At 39.9% G+C, this 19,643-nt stretch overlaps 1 protein-coding gene and 1 long non-coding RNA gene across 5 annotated transcripts; one reads left to right on the top strand and one right to left on the bottom strand.

Moving 5' to 3' along the window:
• The first annotated feature begins 1,982 nt into the window (after nt 1-1,982).
• On the top strand, nt 1,983-11,147 carry pfkfb3 (6-phosphofructo-2-kinase/fructose-2,6-biphosphatase 3). Of its 4 annotated transcripts, none has more exons than XR_006094011.1 (15): nt 1,983-2,616; nt 4,679-4,807; nt 5,012-5,108; nt 5,228-5,294; nt 5,410-5,484; nt 5,566-5,622; nt 5,748-5,872; nt 5,961-6,168; nt 6,256-6,402; nt 6,495-6,599; nt 6,709-6,838; nt 6,934-7,061; nt 7,299-7,487; nt 7,851-8,504; nt 9,554-11,147. XR_006094011.1 is itself a non-coding variant. In XM_042403719.1 (15 exons), exons 1-15 carry the CDS (start codon nt 2,538-2,540, stop codon nt 9,558-9,560), a joined length of 1,566 nt encoding a protein of 521 aa, XP_042259653.1. In that variant the 5' UTR covers nt 1,983-2,537; the 3' UTR covers nt 9,561-11,147. The 4 variants fall into 4 exon arrangements, 3 of the variants coding, with proteins under 3 accessions (XP_042259653.1, XP_042259654.1, XP_042259652.1); XM_042403719.1 differs by having other exon boundaries at nt 7,851-7,873; XM_042403720.1 differs by lacking the exon at nt 9,554-11,147 and having other exon boundaries at nt 7,851-7,873; nt 8,454-8,508.
• On the bottom strand, nt 7,385-9,372 carry LOC121891014. Its single transcript, XR_006094012.1, has 3 exons — nt 8,927-9,372; nt 7,798-7,991; nt 7,385-7,475 (listed from the first exon to the last, which is right to left on the bottom strand). It is a non-coding gene; the product is annotated as an uncharacterized LOC121891014 (long non-coding RNA).
• Nucleotides 11,148-19,643: the final 8,496 nt, after the last annotated feature.

Here is a 19,643-nt window from a genome sequence, read left to right as displayed (position 1 = left end):
AAACAATCCGTGCAATTTGTTTTGTTTAAAAGTCACAGCAGATTTGTTCCATTTAATGACATTTACTGGATGTTCCAGAGACCACAGAGTAAATCTTGCAATCCTGTATCGCTGTATTGTGTTGTCCATTGTGCAAGTATGTACTGGTATAATAATAGTCCATAATTTTTACAATAGTCTGATCCCCTTGGATTCTACTCTAAACCTCACTTACAAACCAGAAGCCCTAGTAAGTGTCCAGAAAGATGTCAATCAAAGTAAATGTCATTACAGACTCAAGGCTTAATCAAGTGTTGTCCTCACAAATATTATTTTAATTACCTTAAACTCAACCAGCACAGCTCCGTTTAGATTAACATCTATTTTTAGGGAAACATGGCAATGACAGACAAGCAGTTTATCCTCCTGAGACAAAATATTATCCACAGTAAATCACTGTCCAAGTCTCAGCATTTGTTAGACAGAATAAAAATCAGAAAACAATAAGACGTTATAACAGAATTTTAAAAATCTTAGTTGAATTTGCACTTTAAGTTGAAGGAATGTGATAATTGCATCCTCTAAAGACCCAGAAACTGCATGTGGGTTTCAATCAGCTTTATCTAAGGTAAAGTTTAAAAGTGTTTTACTATCAGGGCAAACAACACATACAGGCCACGTCTGGTTTCACAACTTCAGTTTCTCAGCTCAGAATTCGGACTGTGACACGTCTGAATCCTTCAGGTGGAAAGATCATAACCTGACCTTGATTGTACAAGTTCAAGTTTCTTTTCACTCCAGTTAAAACTTTGAACTATCTTCAGGTGGTCGACAAGAGGGAGGTTTTTACTCTGAATGACAAACTCTATGAGGTAGTAACAGGAAATCAGTTTGAATTTCATAAAGGTTTTTCGTAAAGGTTGGAGAGAGTTCAGGGAGTATGCAAGTAAGTCCGAACTGAGGCAAGGGAGGAATTTCAGTGCACTGTAAAAAGTTGAGGAAGCTAAAGTATTAAATATTTTTTATAGTAAAGCCAAACTTAAAGGCCTTTCACTGTGGGAAATATATGACTCCTGTAAACATAAAAGCATGGAAGTCCCTTATTGTTTAATGAATAAATCTTTTCACATACAGCACTTTTTGATTCATAGAACAAAAATTAAAAGGACAAACTTTGAATGAGGTCATGATAAAGTCAGTAATGAGCATCATAGATAAACTTTAAGTCACCAGCAAATAACAAATTTCTTCCGTTAGGATTCTGTGACCTTCATACAGCTTTTTAATGTTTGATATTTTAGATTGTGTTTGAAAAATATCGAAGAGTAATGGATCAGATGGTCTGTTTATGCATCTTAACTCTTCATGAGGCTCAGGCTGAAATTGCAAACCAGCAGAAACACAGTGAGCTGTTATATTTAGTCTCTGTCCAGATGCTTTTCATTTTACAGACAGTACTAACACCAAACACTGGACTATATAGGCCATTTATTATCTTCTGCTGAGCCTCTTTTAATATATTCATCATGGAGAGGTTCTGCCTCAACATTTCCCTTTAAGAGTCTTCAGTACACTTAAATGAGAACATGTCTAGTCTATGCGGTGGTCTTGTAAGTTTATACAAAATCGGCTTATGTTTAAATATGACTCAATGGGACAATCCAAGATGAGGAAGCAGAGTGAGGTGGTGTGAAGTTCTGCATTTTTCCTCCAGGTTTCATCTCACACTCACAACTGTATGTTGAGCAATGTGTTGAAATTAGAATAAAATGTAACTACATCATATAAAAAAAACAGCTCTGGTTTGAAGCAATAATTTATCTTTTCATGTCATAAAAATAATGATTACTATTATTCTAAAATAGTATTTATTAATATTAATAAACACAACCACCATTTCTCTTCAACTGCTAATATCTTTAATGGAAACATTTTCAATGTAGAAAACACATTAAATACAACAATAACATGACTATTGCTACCACTGCCAGCCTTAAAACAATAAAAACAAACAACACATGGCCACGAAATGTTTGAAAATGAACCAATTTTAAATATTTTAAATATAGACGAAATAGCCTATAAATTACTGCTACTAATCATACAGATTTGATAAACACAATGAGGTGATTCATTTGAAAAAGTAAATGACCTATAGGCACTAAATACTAATATATAGCCTAATCATAGAAATTAAAATTATCATCCTAACAATAAATACCACAGAGAGGCGCTGTGGCTGCCTATGTGTGTGTGTGTGTAAGTGTGTGTGTGTGTGTGTGTGTGTGTGTGTGTATGTATGTGTGTCGTCACCACAGTCACGTTGTTTCCCGGTCGGGTGGGGTTAAATAGCTGGTGTGCGCAGCAGACCGGCAGATAAACCCGGCTCAGCGCGCTCTGTCCACAATTGTGAGTAGCCTGGTTCACTCCGCCTGAACGGACGAGGCTCCTGCTCGAACAGCCACCGGCTCTTTTTTTGACGTGGTGTTTTTTTTCACCTCCCCGGGATCTAAGCGACTCGGTTCCCGTGTCCTGTACGGTTCTTTAGTCTTTAAGGAATGCCCAGAGAGCTGACCCAGAACAGGATCCAAAAGATCTGGGTTCCCACTAAGGATGACAAGCCGGCCCCCCGGAGAGGTAAATACTAATAATATTTTTATATATTTCTATGTGGAATAGATAATATAATTTAATCTAATACTAGTTTTCCTGAAGTATACGTTTGTATGTGACAGACTATTTCTACATAATTAATAATTTTAATAACAATAAATTTAATTTGTACCCAACTTTTCATTCATAGTGAATCTGAAAGTGCTACAACATTAAAACATGCAACACACAACATGAAGAAAATGTTTATTGTAGTCTGATACAACCACGTGGAGACTTATTAGTGTTTCTGTGGAGTTCAAAGGCGCTTTTTAATCTTTTCACTTCATTTTTTTTTTTAAATAAAAAATCCCCGGAGAGCTACGCATAGTCTACTTTCACATCCTCACTTATCGATAGATCAGTGGTCTTCATCAGCACGCACCGCACGTAACGACCCTCCAACTGGGGCATGACGAAGCTCTGGTCTCCATGGTTACCACAGTGCCCCGCAACCTGTGCGTGATGCAGCTGAAAGCGCACCGTTTTCTGATTGGTCAGCCGGCAGCGCCTGTGCATGGTGCGACCCTGCTGCTGCTGCTGCTGAGGCCTCGTTTCTGGCTTTATACCAAATAAAAGACTGGGAAGAGATTATTGATGAGGAAAAACAAGTATTTAACAGCTTTTGAAGCAACTCATCATCACATTTTATTCCTAAACTGTGACTGAGCTCCATTCTCTTCTATTTCTGCTTTATTGGATAGTTTTTATAAACGCAGATCAAATCTCTGCAAATTTAAACCCATGCTGCTGCTTCTTTTAGCCCCATTCCTGAGAGAAATAATACATTTAATTTGTACTGCACTTTTCATTCATAGTGAAACTCAAAGTGTACAGTGTTAATTATTAAATAATGATAATAAGATTTAAGATTAAAAGCCTTCTTGAATAAAAAGGTTTTTAGGCGTTTTATAAAAGAGACCAGGGGTCTGTTCTGCCTTTAGATGATCAGGAAGGCATTAATTTATTTTTCATGACTGATGAGATTTCTGTTGACCTGGATTCACTGTGGTCACGTCTGCTGCTGCTCATTGATTATTGATGGGTGACTTTGGTTTACTGATCAATGAGGAAAGAAGAAAGCTGCTTCTCCCTCATGAAGCGGCTTTTGTGAAGACAAGGCAGATTCTGAACCCAGTGATGGTTTCAGGTCTGATTCAAAATTCAGAGTTTGACTGTATAATTTGTGTTTTTCATGAGGAGGAAAGCTAAAGAATTTAGCGAATTATGGCCTGAGGGATGTGGTAGATGAGATGAAGGGGATGGAGGAGAGGAGAGAGGTACCAGATGTCTGAATGTCCACGTAAGAGCTTGATCCATTTTTCCGTTGAAGCATCGTGGCTCCTGTGTTGTGGAAACAAGATTAGTGCGTGATCACCGCTGATGCTTGCAACTGCAGTGATGGAGAGGAACGAGGAGTCTGCCCACCTGGCCCAAAAGTTTGGAGAAATTTGACGTTAAAAGTGAAAAATTGAGCCAAAAAAAAAGTCAAATTTATGTTTCAGTATGCAGCAATTTAGTCACCATTACACTTCCCTGCAGAGCATATTTTTCATGTAGAGTCAAATCCTCCCACCCACTCACTGTGGGATTCCAGGGCAACACGGAGCAGCCTGCAGTGACATATCTATGATATCAAATCTCCCATGGGCCTCGGGTCAGGTTATAGTATATCTGAGCAAGTGAAAACAACTCATCCTAGCTGGTGGAAGCCCCGTCATATTGAAGCTTGCAAAAGTGAGTCAGATGTGCAGCGAGGTGGAAATAAAGGCCGTGTCACGAGCCACGTGCTCGCTGGGAGTGAGTCAGCGTGGGGAGAAATGAGATTATATGTGCAGAGATGATTTTAATAAATAAATTCAGTCAGGTTGCAGCTCTTGGTGACCAGTTGTTATCGGTGCCAGCGCTCTGGCTGCTGGTTGTAGTGGACTCAGGTTGCAGGCAGCGCACAAGATGTTCATTCTGGCCTCTGATCCTCTCAGTGTGTTTTTTTGTAAACAGGCCTGTTGTCATGACAATTCCCTTCCCTTGCCATCCCTCTCCGCAGCGGCTGGCGCCCCACACTTCGCCAACCCCCCCACGGTCATTGTGATGGTTGGCCTGCCGGCTCGGGGCAAGACGTACATGTCCAGGAAACTTACACGCTACCTCAACTGGATTGGCATGCCCACCAAAGGTACACACCACTCACACACACACACACACACACACACACACATATTTAAACACTTGCTCAGTTTGTTCTGCAGCTTATCAATTACACAATGACACTCCTTGTTCTTTCATGGTGTTTTGCCAGGCAACATAAACTCGTGTTTTCACCTTCAGGATATCATGTTCATGCTTGTTGCCTCTTCCTGTGTGTGCGTTTCTTTTGCAGTCTTCAATGTGGGAGAGTACCGCAGGGAGGCGGTTAAGAATTACAGCTCCTATGACTTCTTCAAGCCTGATAATGAGTGTGCCGTGAAAATCAGGCAGTAAGTCCCGCACGCACACACACACACACGCACAATGAGAGTAATCTACTGTATTTGTGTTGGGTTTTTTTTTTACCATAAAAAGCAAAATTAACATCTCCACTATCTTTGTTCTTCAGGCAATGTGCCTTAGCAGCTTTGAGGGATGTCAAGTCCTATTTAAAGGATGAGGGAGGCCAAGTAGCGGTGAGTTTCTTGTCGTGCATCACCCGTTTTCTAACATTCTGCCCTCAAGCGTGATGTGTAAATCAATATTCTTTGCATCCCGTCGTCTTACAAAGCCACTTCATCTTTTTTTCAGGTCTTCGATGCCACAAACACGACGAGGGAAAGGCGAGAGATGATCCTCAAGTTTGGCAGCGAGAACGCCTTCAAGGTCAGTGTTACTATGGTGACCTGAGGTATGACATTACCGCCAGTGCAGAAGCTTTCAACAACGTCTCCTTTCTCTGCCCAGGTCTTCTTCATCGAGTCTGTCTGTGATGATCCCAGTGTCATCGCATCAAACATCATGGTAAGTCACAATGATGATGTCACAGATGATGCGTCCCGGTGCTGTGCAAAAAAACATGAAATGTATTAAAACTCTCTGGCTTCAGGCGTGTTATTTGCCGTCTGACAATCTTCCTCCTTGTGCAGGAAGTGAAGGTGTCCTGTCCAGACTACCGGGACTGCAACAAGACTGATGCCATGTTGGATTTCCAGAGGAGAATTGAATGTTACAAAGCCAGCTACCAACCTCTGGACCCTGACCAGCATGACAGGTAAATCATCGGCACTGATTCTGCCATGTCCAGTACAAACTAATACAAAATAGTGGCTCATCCCGTCCTGTTCGCTCTCTTTCTCCAGGGATCTGTCCTTCATCAAAGTGATAGACGTTGGTCGCCGCTTCCTCGTCAACCGGATCCAAGATCACATCCAGAGTAAGATTGTCTACTACCTGATGAACATCCACGTCCAGCCCCGAACCATCTACCTGTGTCGGCACGGAGAGAGCACGGACAACCTGGAGGGACGGCTGGGCGGTGACGCCGGCCTCTCGCCGCACGGCAAACAGGTAGGAACAGTAGCAGAGAGGAGAGTAGATGAGAGTAGATGATGAATTGATAAACGTCAGGTTTTGAATACTGTTCCCTCTCTGTAGTTTTCAGCTGCCTTGGCACGGTTTGTAGAGGAGCAGCAGCTGAAGGATCTGAAGGTTTGGACTAGCCAGCTGTGTCGCAGCATCCAGACCGCCGAGCATCTGGGAGTCCCTTACGAACAGTGGAAGGCTCTCAACGAGATAGACGCAGTGAGTGTCACTCTAACATAAACTCTTACACCATATAACTCTTTTTGTTTTTGCCGAACTGAAATATTATACACTTGGTGTGTTGTTTTTAGGGAATGTGTGAGGAGATGACGTACGACGAGGTGAAGGAGAAATTCCCAGAGGAGTTTGCACTGAGAGATGAAGATAAATACTACTACCGCTACCCTGCTGGAGAGGTATACAGCCATTGAACACCTTCACAATCCCAAAATACAGAGGAGTAGGATTCCTGATGTGGTTTCAAACCAACTTACTAATAAAAAAATCACACCTTCCTGGTTGCAGTCCTACCAGGACCTGGTCCAGCGATTGGAGTCAGTCATCATGGAGCTGGAGAGGCAGGAGAATGTCTTGGTTATCTGCCACCAGGCCGTCATGCGCTGCCTGCTGGCCTACTTCCTGGATAAGAGCGCAGGTGAGTACTACAACTCCCATTAAGCCCTCTGATTTAGACAGTCATTCTCTGTTTGGTGGCATCCAACATGTTTTTGTGTGATTTGCTTTTTGCAGATGAGATGCCCTATCTGAAGTGTCCGCTCCATACAGTGTTGAAGCTCACCCCTGTGGCCTATGGGTGCAAAGTGGAGTCCATCTCTCTGAATGTGGAAGCTGTGAACACCCACAGAGACAGACCAGAGGTAATACATGATTCACTGAATACTGGGAACTACGGAAGTGAAGTCACATCCTGTATAACATTCAGATCCTAGTGTTTATTAACAGTAAAGGAACTGGATATCCTGATACATTTCTCACACTGCACATTTAATCTGTTCTTACAAAAAAACAGTCCCCATAATGCTCCCCTGCAGTGCTTGATTTCTGAGTTTTAAGTCTAGTATGATGATAAAGTGTTATCTTTGTCACCCCTGCAGGAGGTGAAGAGGGGTCCTGGCACCTTGATCAGGAGGAACAGCGTGACTCCTCTGACCAGCCCCGAGTCAAACATCAAGAAACCTCGCATCGATGACCTGGACGAGGCTCCGATTCAAGAGCTGCCCCCTTCTGTTGCTTCCCTGGCCCTGTGCAGCCCCTCACACCTCCCTCTCGCCCTGGCCGGACAGGTGGGTTCATCATAAACATGCACAAAAACATACTTTTTTACATTTTCAAGCACTGCGTTACTAGGATACAGTGGGTTTTTTAAGGCCAGTACCCAAAAATTTAGACTTCACATTACAAGAGGCTGATATTTCATGCCAAATTGGTATATTTTCAGGGAAGATTTGATAAGAAGCTATTGTTTCTGTACAGAACTATCTTGAGCAACATTTATGACATCATGGGACAAAATAAAACAAACAGGCTAAAACATTTCCTCCATCTGTTTCCTTTTTGACGGCTTCTTTAGAGTCTGCACGTATGTTCACTCACTTGTTTCCCATCTTCTTTTTCTCTGCTGCCTTCTCCTGCTCTGCACCTTACAGCACTGGCTGGGCAAAGTTTGCCTGTAAGTATTCACTCTGTTCAGTATCTGTGGCTGTGTCACTCTTTTTTTTTATCTCATCCTCTTCCTGTTGCTGCATCTTCATTTGCATGGTGTTCACTGCTGATGTTTCTTTCCCCCACTAATATGTAAGTGAGAAAAGCAAAAAAGTTTATACAAATATTGGCAAATTTACATATTTTACCTTTAGTAGGTACATTTATGTACCTTGTATTAGCTCTATTCATCACATTTATCAGTATTTATCATGATAAATGCAACATATTTCAGTAAACTAAAACATTTTGTGACAGTATGTTCTTATTAGGACACTGTTTTACAGTGAATGTGTTCTAGACTTAACTAATAGGAAATGATGTCTCATACTGAAGAGTAGCAGCACTGTTTCCTGGCAGTGAGGGAAAAAAAGACAGGCATTCATATTTGCTCCTGGGAAGCTCTTCTCTTCCCAGTTTACATTCCTGTGATTCCTGTCTGCTGTTGTCACTACAATGCTACTACTATTGTACGCTGATTCATGCTGACTGTCCTGTTCTTGTCTTTGTGTTTGGTTTATTTTTGGCCTGTCTTGTCCTGCTTAAAGACGAACCAGCCTCCACTATCTGAAAGTGGTTTCTCTCTTAGTCTTTCAAAGGTAAACACACTGTAGAGGCTTTGCTGTTGCTTTGTAGCTCTCCCAACATTTGATTCAAATATATTCTAAATATCTGCCAACCAGACTAAACCAAGTTGCTGTGGCACAAATAACTCTTAAGAAGTTTGTACTCCCAAATAATGTGAGTTATTGAGGAACTTAGGGCGATTCACTAACATGCAAACAGGCTCATTTAGCAAAGACACAAATGTAGCATGCTAATGCTAGCTTCCACTAGTTGCATTAGTTTTGTGCTAGGTGTGTTAGCTTGTTTTCTTGCTAACAAGCTAACACAGCTTTTAGCACAGCTAACAAATTGATTCACACACTATATTAAAAACAGTTATATCATTATTTATCTGTCCAAAAGAGACAGGCATGTTTAAATTTAAAGTTTTCGAAGAGCTGCTAGCTGTTATTACCCAGGGACGTCCAACATGGCAGCGCATTGGATCCACAATGAAAGCCATTTGTAGATCAGAAATGACTTGTCATTGTTAATTTGGTTGTGTTTATTGCCAGTTTAATATTGTCCGTTTAAGTAAAGCTGGGTGTCCTCCAGATATAACCATAGAAAATCAAATAGTGCTTAAGTGTGTACGATAAATGAACCTACAAAGTCATGAAACTCCATTGACTGTGTGAGGGGAAGCGACATGTCGGCGCTAGTTTTGCTGGCGCAGTGGAAAAGTGTGGATAACGCCACTGGATGTGTGAGAATCTTGTCAGCTTCATTCATAATCACTTGAGGATTAACTGGGTGGCGGCTCATTCAGCTGCAGCAACCTGTTCACACACTCCTGAACTCAGCGCTAGTTTTCACGCCCTCTAAAAATATCAAAGCAAACCAGGGCCCAAGGAAACACAGGTGATGTAACTTGTGGTTTAGGGATTACACTAAATGAGAAAGTATCATTTGGCCAGGGGACGTTTATGCAAGAGTCAGTTGTGTTGTTGCTGACGTCCTGGCAGCCATATGTGACGTGTTTTATAGTTTAATACAGAATTAAGTGTTAACATTTTTGGTGCATGTCTTTGTGTGTTTGCAGAACCTGAAGAGGAACTCATCTGGCCGCCATGACGTCCTGCAGTCCTGCCAATGAAATTGCACCGTTTGGTCATGTGACTCAAGAGGCCAGAAAGTGGATCACTGACAAAGATTCGCTGAAAAAAACTTCAAACAACAAGGAAACGCAAAATTGAGAATTTTTTTTTTCAATATTTCTCGGCCTGTAAAATCTAATGGAATGAATCTTGTATCATTTTGTCCGCTACGGATGCAAGTTACTGTACCTTTAATCCTTCAAAACAGGCCATGGTTATGTAATTGCTGTCCTATCAGCTATTTTGTGAGATATTTATGTTCAAGGTCGATTTCATTTCAAAGCCAAACTCGTAAATTCCCCCTCCCATTGTCCCTCTGAGACTGATGAATCTGTGTTTTCAAGGAAACTTTAGAAAACCTCTTGTGTTTAATTCGTTCTTTCATTCAGATTCAGAGGAAAACTGTGACTCTTTCGAATCTAAAGTCATTCCTGTTATATTTCACAGCTCAGTCAGTTCTCTGGATTACCAGTTTCTTCTGGTTAAGCTTTTTTTTTTTTGGAGAGACCACACCCAAATAGAACTTTTAGCTCTTCCTTTTTCAACCATGTAATTATGGTTGCTTTAACGAGATGATGGGATGGTATTTAGTTTACATTGTAAACTCTTTGGCACTTCTTTGGAAGCACTGGCGTTTTTCACGTGCACTTTTTTCTAAAATGTGTGTGAAGGCAGAACGTTGTAATTTAATTGACTCTTTTGTATGCGGATGCAACAAAATAAGAGATTATTTTGCACAGTGGGGATACATTTTTATTATTATTTTTTTTGGTTTATGTGTCACTTTAACTTTTTAATTTTCATGACTTCACTGTAACGGAGGTGATTTTTGCCGTAGAGTGCCTGTAGTGCTTGTTTTGCAAGCCCAACGCCGCTTCTCTTGCTATTTCTGTGGACTTAATCGCTGGAGGAGAGGCACCACATTTCACCTAATTACTTCACATATCATTTCAATATTTTACTTTTCATGTAATATTTATTTTTCATTGTGTTTAGTTTCAATGCTACAGAACATGCAGATCATTTAAACAGAGTTCTGTTCACTGATGGGAAAGTTTATTTTCTTTTTATTTCCTTTTGCTGTCATTGTCTGCTGCGCACAAATGTAAGCACCTATATTTTTCTTACAACAAAGCGTGCTGTTAATAATATCTTTGTAAATGTTAGTGTACATACAGTATAACTGGAGATGGATGGGAGATGACTTGGAACTCTCTTGGGAGTCTTTTAATGAACGTGTGTGTAATAAGTGTTTTTGTACTAATGTGTCGGGACTGAATGGAAAGCATAATCTTTTGAGAAAGAAGCTGCTGCTCCTGTCTCTCAGTAAATCTTTTAACATGTTTGCTTGAGATACTTGAAATTTGTTTTTTGTAAAAACTGTTTTATTATATTCTTTATTTATTTTTATGTAGTTTTTGGATGACTGCTTGGAGCGAGAGGCACCTTCTTAAAACCTGAGGACTATGCATGAGAGGACAGTATGTTGTATAGTTGATTTTGCATCTGCTGGACCAATAAATTCACTACAAATATACATTTTACCTTCTGTTTTCATTGGACCAAATCCAACATTACTATTCCGCCAACAGGCTTTCCTTGTGTCCTTTTATGGAGCCGATCTGAAGCACACATAACGTGTGATGCCCATTCACAGGATTCATGAGTCACACAGTCGCATGTTGCTCATCAGGATAATTGTGACTGGGTGCATTCAACATGTTGCTGTGAAATGACATCAGAGTGGATAACAAAACATCCCTCTCTCCAACAAAATTGAGCACACAAGGAGGTTATTGTACTCAGAAGTATAATAGTGATAAATTAATGCTCCATGGCAGATTTTTAAAAAGAGCACTGGTAGAATATTAACTGTTGATAACTCGGTCTGTCAGTCGCTTCACCATTTTGGTCCAGACGGGAAAATCTCAACTGCTGGGTGGACTTCTGTGAAATTCATTGTCCTCAGAGGATGAAGTCCACTGACTTTTCCTTTATCGCCACCATAAGGTTGACATTTTTGTTTTTTAGTGAAATTCCTCGACATTTGGTAAAGATATACAGTATATGGCCCATTTGATAAATTAAGATAGGCTACCTATGGGTTCCCCTGACTTTTCACTTATCCAGCAAAATATCTTTACATCTCCTTGATGGATTGGCACAAAATATTGTACATATGAATCCTAATGACTCTGGTGATTCCATGACTTTTTTCTCTGGTGCCAACATGAGGTTGACATTTGTGGTTTTAAATGAAATGTCTGGACAACTGTTGGTTTACCATGAAATTTCAGTCTCATAGGGCTGCTAGCATTGTTGTAGACAGTTAGACTTATTACTTTGACAAATGTTTTGACATTTTGTGCACAGTGAAGTACAAATTCTTGAACTTGGCTGTATGATTGCATAGCCTTTTACAAACCATGTCACACAAAATTTGCCTTAATTGATTTTCAACAAAACTCCAGAATGGCTGTCTGAATCTTTTAGTTAACATTACAGGTGCTAGAGGGGAAAATGTTCAGTCTATCCAGATACACGTCTGTACCAGGTTTCACATGACAGGTAACACAGCATTAGTGACTCTGTTGTTGTGGCAACCAAACCACATGAATGAATGAATGAACAAGTTCTGGTTTTGCATTGAGTTTTCAGGGTGAAAATAAAAAAAAGTTTGAGTACTATTAAAGTATTAAAAGCCAATGTTTGTATGCATTTCTGTTTTATCGTTTGTGCAACATAGCTTGTGTGTTTATGAGGCACACCGGCCTCCTTTACAGCTCATTTGTATATAAAGATGAAGCAGATTAATTCAATTTAACCTTGATATTCAAATATGAAGATGTTTTTCAAAATTTCCCTCACTCCCCTCAAGTAAATGACCTGATACTTTTATTGCTTCCTGCTTTGGAAATATTTTTCCAAAGTGGTGAACATTTTTGGCTCAACAGCTCCTGAGCTTGCTCCAGAAAAAATCAGCAAAAAATCATCTAATGTAGTGAGTTTGCAAAACTTTTAATAGTATATTAGTATATTTGCAAATTCCCTGGTGATTCATAGCCCTCAAAAGATGATAACTATGATTTTGGTGACCAACTGAAATTTCATATGGTATCAATCGGCCAAAATTAGAAAAGCATTTTAGTAGTTTTTTGATGTTTTCAGTGGCTTTCCAAAGTTGCTGTTACACTGATAATTGTTATCTGTTTTTGTACATTAACTACCAAAACAGTGCACTGTCAACATACTTACATACCGGTACATACCTTTTGAAACTACTAAAAAGTGTCACAAGAATATAGTTTATAGACCTAGTATACAGCTGGCAATTAAGTTAATGTCGACGCTTATTCATTATTGACATAAATTGGCCTTCAGATAAGTTGAACATTAACCATTTTAGATCCTGTATACAGTTGTATATCATTTTCTATCCTTTCTATGTCTCTCTCTCATTCATACACTCATTCACATACACACACACAGAAACACACACACTCTGCATTTGCCAGTTGAATGTGGTATTTCCTCCAGTCTGAATCATGGGCAGACTGCGTATCTTGGCTCAGACTGTTCATCCTGTGGGCAGAGTGGCTATGTGACTGCTGTCAGGTTCACCACTCATTGCTCCGCCTCACTGATACTCACTCACACAAACACACACTGATATACACTTGTGTATGTGACTTCTGGCAGGTTTACCCTTTTCTCCAGCGCTCACAACGTCACTGAAACACTGAAACCTACTTTGCATTTTAACTTAATGATAATGCACAATGTTGTTGCTCACATTGGGCCTCTTTACCTATGTAAATGTGTTACTGTGAATATGCAGCATTTTTGCATTACACGCCCTGTCATCCAGTATTTTGTAGGATGTTTTTTTATTCTACTTGCTTTTATCTTCCCCTAGTTTCACCACGAAACGGGAACTTAATTAAAACTGAGCCATGACTCTAACTACTGGTGACTCAGCTGTCTAAATATGTGTTGCGCTGGTGACGACAGCCTAAAATACAGTACATTGGCCAGTGCATGTGGCCTGGCATTGGTACTGCTGGATATACTTGTGCATGTGTGTGTGTGTTTAATCTCTGTGGGAGAGAGGAGCTGCTGTGTCAGGCATATGAATGGTACGTGGGATTGGTGTAAACAGGCAGCGCTAAGCCACCAGCTCCACAAATAGCTTCCTAATGCTGCGCTGACGAAGGATTGTCTGCGTTCTCAATCACTCAGGTTAAAAGTATACAAAGAGTGATGGAGACTGGCCCAGTTGGTCAGTGAAGTCTACAAAAACTCAGTGTTTTGCAATTAGCAAAAAAGATTGGGTGACATTTGCCAACATCTACACACACTGTTTTATTGACTGAGTCATCGTCAGCAGGTGACCGGGCATCATGTCTTGTTCTGTTTTATCATGACTCAGCAGCTCGTCCTTGTCCACCTGATTAGCTCTTCCTTATTAGCCTGTCATGTGTCCATGTCCCATTTGGGCTCAAAGTAATCCTGTCTTCTTGTACTGTTAACATACAGAGTATATACACACATGCATGTACAACCATACACACACACACACCCACATATTAACTCTTTGACCCATATAGATAGAAAAATACACACATTTACCAGAGCCTACATAGATACTTGTGTAACTGCGTTGCAGCACTGTCCGTAAATAGACATTTATGATTTTATGACTGTTGCACATCAGTAGTCATGTGTTCACAGAGTCTTTATCAAACACGTCTGTTTACCTGTAAGGACACAGCAACATCACACACTCTTGTCAGGTGAGCGGAAGTTCACTGGTTCAAACCACTGGAAAAATTATTTATAAGAGACCCTGCTCCCCTTTGCCTCCAAATGAGCCAAATCAGTTTGAAACAATAGACACTACAGTTTGTAAAAACTTGCATTTATACTTTAAAGTGACAGGGCTGCTGAGTTATTTTAATGCTTTTATTTTTACAGTTTTTTACATTTGTAATAGGCCCTTTGACGTACATTTGGGATTCAGTCATAGTCATACTTGTTTTGGTGTTTTTGGAGATGTAGTTTGGCCCTGTCTGAGTCAAAGGAACACACTTGTAACTATAGACGAGAGCAAAATAAAGAGGGAAATCCCAAAAAGCACAACCCCTGCCCTGTCCTACATTCCTTTGTGTCCATACTGGGCAGCTTGGCTGAGCTGTGAAAGTCAATTAAGTGTATGAGTATGAAGCATTTTGTTACTGCAAAAAAGTATACGCGCATACTCAAGTTGACCTTGTGTTTTTTCTTTCTGCTTTATAAAGAACCCTTTACCTCCACTATTCGTACAGCGGAGTGAAAACTCATCCCTCTCCCTTTGATGGGGAGATTTTGTGCTGAATGGAGAGGATAAGTCATTCAGCGGGCCTTCAATGGAGCAGAGCAGATTAAATAGACCGTGTGTTATCCCTGATTACACTGGCGCTGTAATAAAAGCTCGTTTACGTGACCTTCGGCATAGTTCTATCACCGGCATAAAAGATTTCCTTACTGTAGTGAGTCATCTTGATTTTTTGTTTGGGTCACATTGCATTAGTGCATTATAAATTTCACTAACTGCATTTCTTTTTTAAGGGTTTTACAATAAACCAAATAATGGGGTGTAGAAAAAGGAAAAAAAAACTGCAGGTCTAATATCTACTAAATATAGTAAAACCAATAATTCCAACTGTTTTAAATAGAAATCAATAAATGACAGTATGTTAGAAAAACTATTATTAAAATGTAAATTGATAAACAGTAAAATTACAGTTTGAAAATATACAAAAAATACTGTGCAGTATCTTACTGTGTGAATGAACGTTCACTTTTGAGTGTTATTAGAGAGACGACAGTGACAGTGGAGGGTTTTGTTTTGACTGGGCAACAGTGTGACCAGCTTTAAGTTTTGTTTTATGTCACAATGAAACTTTGTTTCACATAAACTTGAAGTAACTCTTGCCACATCCCCTACTCACTCTCATATGTTCAGAAAACAATTCCATCAACTCTACCTCACTTTTTGAGGCCTCATTTTAACTTTATTTTGGTTATAAAAAATGCTATCTGTAAAAATACTATTGTTGCACTTGAAAAACTTGCATCATGAGTGAAAAGAGTTGCTTCACATGGGCAGTCCTTGTTTAGGCCTGAAGGAATGCTGAGACTTTTGTAGGTGAAAATAGTTTTCTGTGGGTATGTTGAATTGTTGCGGCTTTAAATGCAACTACGAAACAGGAAATTACAAGAACATTTAGAAGCAAATAAGCCGTAGACAACATCATGTTGTTTTGAAGATGTGACATAGTGAAGGAGATTAAGGGGTTGATATATCAGCCAGAACCAGTGGTGGAAAATAACTAAGCACATTCACTCAAGTACTGTACTCAATTTTTTATTCTACTTAAAAAGTACAATTTTTGAGGTACTTGTACTTTACTTGAGTATTTCCATTTGATACTACTTTATACTTCCACTCTACTACATTTCAGAGGGAAATGTTGTACTCTCTACGCCATTTCATTTATTCGACAGCTTTAGTTACTTTTCAGATGAAGATTTGACACAATGGATAATATAACAAGCTTTTAAAATACAGCATATTGTTAAAGATGAAACCAGTGGTTTCCAACCTTTTTGGCTTTTGACGTCTTACAAAAAGCAGTGTGTAGTCAGGGTCATATTTCAGATGTCTATGAGTTGTTAACAGCTCCACCAAATAGTGATTTTCCCCTCTAAACTTCTCACATGGTTTAATTTCAATAAATGTTCAAATGATCCAATATTTCACCAAAAATCAAAGATTAGAGAAAAAAAATCAAAAAACTGAAAACAGATTTGTGTATCAGAACTTTGTTTTTTCTTCTTTCCTCTCCCATTAATCATCTCATGACCCCTCAGATTTATCTGGTGACCCTTCGGAGGGACCCTACCCCTAAGTTAGGAACCACTGGACTAAACTAACTAACAGTATATAAAGTAGTTCGAACTAGCTCCACCTCCAGCAGCTACAACAGTAACATGCTGCTCTAACACTGATGCTTCAGTATTAATAATCTAATGATGACATATATAATAATTTATCAGTCAGAGGGACCAAACCGCTACTTTTACTACAATACATCAAAGCTGGAGTGCAGGACTTATGTCTCCCCCTTCTGGCAGTGAGAGCAATTATAAAAACACTGTTAACATGTGCTTACGTCATATGTTCCGCTGTAGCCTACTCCGTTGCTACTGTTGCGGCTGTAAAACAGTTGATAAATTGTTTTGAGCGTCATACAACCCCTGTGAAATGACTTATTTCACTATCAGAATTTCCAGAAATTCCTTTCAGTCCGATAACATTTGGAAAGTCAAGAAGAGCCACACGATTCAATTATTTTATCCCCATTCAAGTTAGCAGTGGGCTAACTGGAAGTTAGCCGACTCAGGCTTAATCAGTAAACTTGTTTGGCAAGGGCTTGAATGTAATGGATGTTCATTTATATGTAAAAGTTTCACACTGCAGGTTTAACTACATTTTGCTGCTAATACTTATGTATTTTTTACTTAAGTAGGATTTCTCATGTTGGCTTTTACTTGTAATGGAATATTTTTACATTGCTATATTGGTACTTTTACCTTAGTAAAGGATCTTGAAAATATACAAAAATAATTAGAGTGATAACAGTGGAGAATTTTGTTTTGACAGAACATTGTGACCAGTTTTAAGTTTTGTTTTGTTAGAATAAAACTTTGTTTGACATAAACTTGAAGTAGCTCTCATTACTCACTCAATCTAATCTCATATGTTCAGAAAACAATTCCCTCAACTGAACTGTATCTGTTAAAATACTATTGTTGCACTTGAAAATACCAGTAAGTGAATAGAATAGTTTCACATGAGCGGTCTCTATGTTTAGACCTGAAGGAATGCTGAGACTTTTATAGGTATAAACAACTTCTGTGGGTATGTTGCAAACAAGAATTCACAACAACATTTAGAAACAATTGAACAGAAGACAACATCATGGTGTTTTGAAGATGTGCCATAGTGAGAGAAATTAAAGGGCTGATATATCAGCCAGAACTAGCAATTGACCACAATTTCCTGTTATGTCGTCTAACTTCCAGTTACTATCAATGCAAGTCAAAAGTCATGGTGCTGGTCGGTTCACACAGCCTGCTAAAAAAATTCTCAAAGTTGGGAACACATGTCCACATATTTGAGGAGGTCATATGTGCTAACACCACCACAGATGTTAGATAAAAAAGACCATCTACCATCATACACTCAACGGTGACTTGCTCAATTAGTTTACTTTGTATTGTATCAGTAGCTCGATGTTTCTATGGTGAAACATTGCAAGAGCTTTGATGCCTGACTTGGAAGGAAGTTAAAAAACAAAACAATATAGTCGGAGTACTTCCTTGTTGTTGAAACACTCAAGGTCAACACTGTTAAGTAGCTGGAGATACCAAGATAACAATTAAGCTCTTAAGATTAGAGTTATGGCGTCCCGCAAGGAACTGTACTCAGACCATTAGTCATCATTTCTATTTGCATATTCCCTCTGGGTAACCTTATTTGTTGCATTTAGCATCAAACTCCACTCTTATGTGGATGGCACTCATCTCTATGTTGCAGGTAATCCCTCTCTTTTTCTCCTTTTTAACAGCTAAAAACCTAGTCATAACATCTGATGCAGACCTACCATTTACTGAACATATCATCATGCAAAAGTAGGATTAGGAGAACCCCAGAGGAGGAGGACGTCTCCTTCTCTGCAGAGACAGTGGGAGAAGACAGGCATATTTTTGTTGTTGTTGGCATTGTTACCTTTATTGGGAAATGTACGGTGGAGATCAACAGTGAATATAGTGAGTGGGAGGGGGATGAGAGGCGACAACACATCCCAGGCTGGGTTTGAATCCGGGATGTTGTGGTTAGCCCACATGGAATGTGCTCTGCACTGCAGGGAGCCCAAGACGCCCCCGCTGGAAAGAATTAAAGATAGATTTAGTAATATGATACTTCTTCTGAGTAATTATCCCATTAGTGGTGTTGGGTTGTGAACCTGAACTTCATGGCAAGACTTTCAGTACACTGTCATATTCTAACTTTAAAACACTGCTGCTGATGTTTCTTAATCCAAACTTAGTGGAGAGAACAAAGGGACTTCTATGATTGCCATAAGACCTATCTGAACTAGACAAGCAGCTATGTCAGATTTAGGTGCCAACCACCTTGGCAGTCGACACGTTAACATCATCCCCTCTGGGCTCAAACAGACAGCAGCTTAGTTGCACGACTGAAAAAGAGCGACATCTCAAAAGGAGAAGAGTTGCCAAGGTGGCTACAGTGCCTCAGAGTGCTTGTGATGTTATTAGACAACAGGGGCTTATTTCCTGTTATATCGGTGTCCTGACTCCGTGTAAAGCCTCGGCAAGTTAATAGGTTAGAGATAGCTGACTAATAGGATCGTCCCAGGCTATAGGCATGCTAATATTAAGGCAGCGATGAAAGGAGGAGGAGGAGGAGGAGAAGACATGGAGAGAGGATACGGAAGGAAAAGAGACAGGGGGTGAATAAAAGAAAACTGTAGGACAGATGAGGAAAAGTGGGACGAGGAAGGTTTCGGGAAAGCAGAGAGGAAGATGGGAGGTAAAATGGAATAAGGGGCGAGAGGAGGAGAGGAAAAGGTAATGTGGGGAGAGGGGCTGGCGATGAATACCAAATGTTCAGCATGCGCAAAGTCACGTCCACCTGAAAACTCTCATCCCTCCTCCCTCTACCCCTCTCTTCATCTTTTCTCCTCGTCCTTTTTTTTCCTTCCCCCCTCTACATGTATAATTGATCCCAGAGAGTGATGTGAGGAGGCTCACGTAGTCTCGGCATGACAGAGAAAAAAAAAACCCCTCCAAGGCGGAGTAATACCACTGGTAGGGTGGGAACTAAAAGAAGCAGTGGATGAAATAGTGAGACACCTACATGTTGATATACACACATCTATTTCCTCCTCTGTGAAATCGGGGACAGTG

Source organism: Thunnus maccoyii, chromosome 23, assembly GCF_910596095.1.
Source record: "Thunnus maccoyii chromosome 23, fThuMac1.1, whole genome shotgun sequence".
NCBI classification, from domain to species: Eukaryota; Metazoa; Chordata; class Actinopteri; order Scombriformes; family Scombridae; genus Thunnus; species Thunnus maccoyii.
Note: the sequence above shows the minus strand (reverse complement) of the source record. Positions and strands in the feature narration are given on the sequence as shown.